This window comes from Phytophthora infestans, genomic scaffold (genome assembly GCF_000142945.1).
Source record: "Phytophthora infestans T30-4 supercont1.5 genomic scaffold, whole genome shotgun sequence".
NCBI lineage: Eukaryota > Oomycota > Peronosporomycetes > Peronosporales > Peronosporaceae > Phytophthora > Phytophthora infestans.
The window spans coordinates 1,939,533-1,940,989 of record NW_003303754.1 but is presented as its reverse complement, the minus strand read 5'-3'; the positions used below and the strand labels follow the sequence as shown (position 1 = coordinate 1,940,989).

Here is a 1,457-nt window from a genome sequence, read left to right as displayed (position 1 = left end):
GTTGATCGTGGCCTGCGGGGCGGTTTCAGACGCCTCCAAGGTCACTCCTCCGTTCGCCGTCTCGAGTCTTCGAGCCACCATATCCAGATGTGCCGGCACGGGACAGCACGTCTCGCCGTTCGGTAGAAACGCCACGCCCGCGTCCACTGCGCACGGGAAGTGGAAGTGTCGAGTGCACCGTGAGATCGCGCAGCCAATCGTCGCCCCCATGAGGCCACACGCGTCGCAACGTATCAACCGACTGCGGTGCTTGGCCTTACTGCACTTGTGCAACACGCCACACACGTCCTCGTATACTTCCATCGACCACATGGCGCAGTTGACGTGCACCCACGTCTCCGCTTCCGTGTACAACAAGCGTCCACACGCGGAATTATCGCCAATCATGAAGCATAGCGCGCAGAACCGCGTGTCTTCGAACGCTGCCGCACTATCGTCGTCACTCGTCGGCCAGCCATGTAGCGGCGGCGCCGTAGTCATGCAAGCCACTCTTCGCGAACTCGAGGACGACGACGACGCCACCAGCGACACAGCAGCCTCTTGCTCCTCCGCGTGCGGCGTCTCCGAGTCGTTTTCTTTGCTCTCTTCTTCGTCCTGTTCCGCCGCGCTGGTGGCATCTCCGAGGCCGAATACCGTGAGCTCGGACGAGGGTTCATGCACGAGATGTCTCTTGTCTACTCTGCGATCATACTGCTCCTTGATAGTCGCGATCTCGGCTTCCAGCTTCGCTCTCGGCTCCTGTGCATCACCATCGCCACTTCGCAGCCGCTTGAGCAATGCTTCCTCCAGTTTTCGAAGCTCCGCGCCGCCCTCATCGCTAGATAGCAAGTGGATCACAACTTCTGGTAGCGGTCTCCACCCGTACAGCAGATGCACACACGCCAACAAGGCCGCACAGCTCGCAGCTTCCGACACGATCATACAGATCGCACTCGCATCCTTCTGCGTACTCAGCCCCACCGCTTGCTTCGAATAAAAGCTCTGCGTCTTGCGTTCACGACGTCGAGCAGCGGCACGGGGCCCACGCATGTACCTTTTGAATCGCATATACCGGTTCGCTTTCCGCAGCAGCCACTCGGGGATAACTACGCCCGTGTCATCCAGCTCTTGCTGCTTCGTCAACCGGTACCAATCGCTCTGGAAGTTGAGACTTCGGTACGCAAACGTGCGCAGACATTCCTCACCCAGACGCAAGATATACAGGTACACCGGCGTGTTGTCTGCCAGACGCTTCCAGCGCTCCACTTGCTCCATCTGCATCAGCGTCTCCTTCCAGCTCGACTCGCATTGTACACGTTTACGCTGGATGTCCGCAATAAGCGCCTGGCAACGCCATCCTTCACCGTCCGAGACTTTCGACGTGACATGTTGACGTTCTTGAGGACGACACGCAGCACAGACGTACACGGCGTTCGGGTCGCTCACGAGCGTCTGGTACCGCTTGGGCTCTTTCTTCA

The 1,457-nt window shown here is 59.1% G+C and overlaps 1 protein-coding gene across 1 annotated transcript in view; it reads right to left on the bottom strand.

The window, feature by feature from the left end:
* The window catches only part of PITG_04185 (histone-lysine N-methyltransferase, putative), a gene marked incomplete at both ends in the record, with an annotated part of 7,129 nt that overhangs the window by 1,526 nt on the left and 4,146 nt on the right, over positions 1-1,457 (bottom strand). The window contains 2 exons of the mRNA XM_002905828.1: positions 46-430; positions 647-1,452. Of these exons, the coding sequence (XP_002905874.1) occupies positions 46-430; positions 647-1,452 (1,191 nt within the window). The remainder of the gene's footprint in view (positions 1-45; positions 431-646; positions 1,453-1,457) is intronic.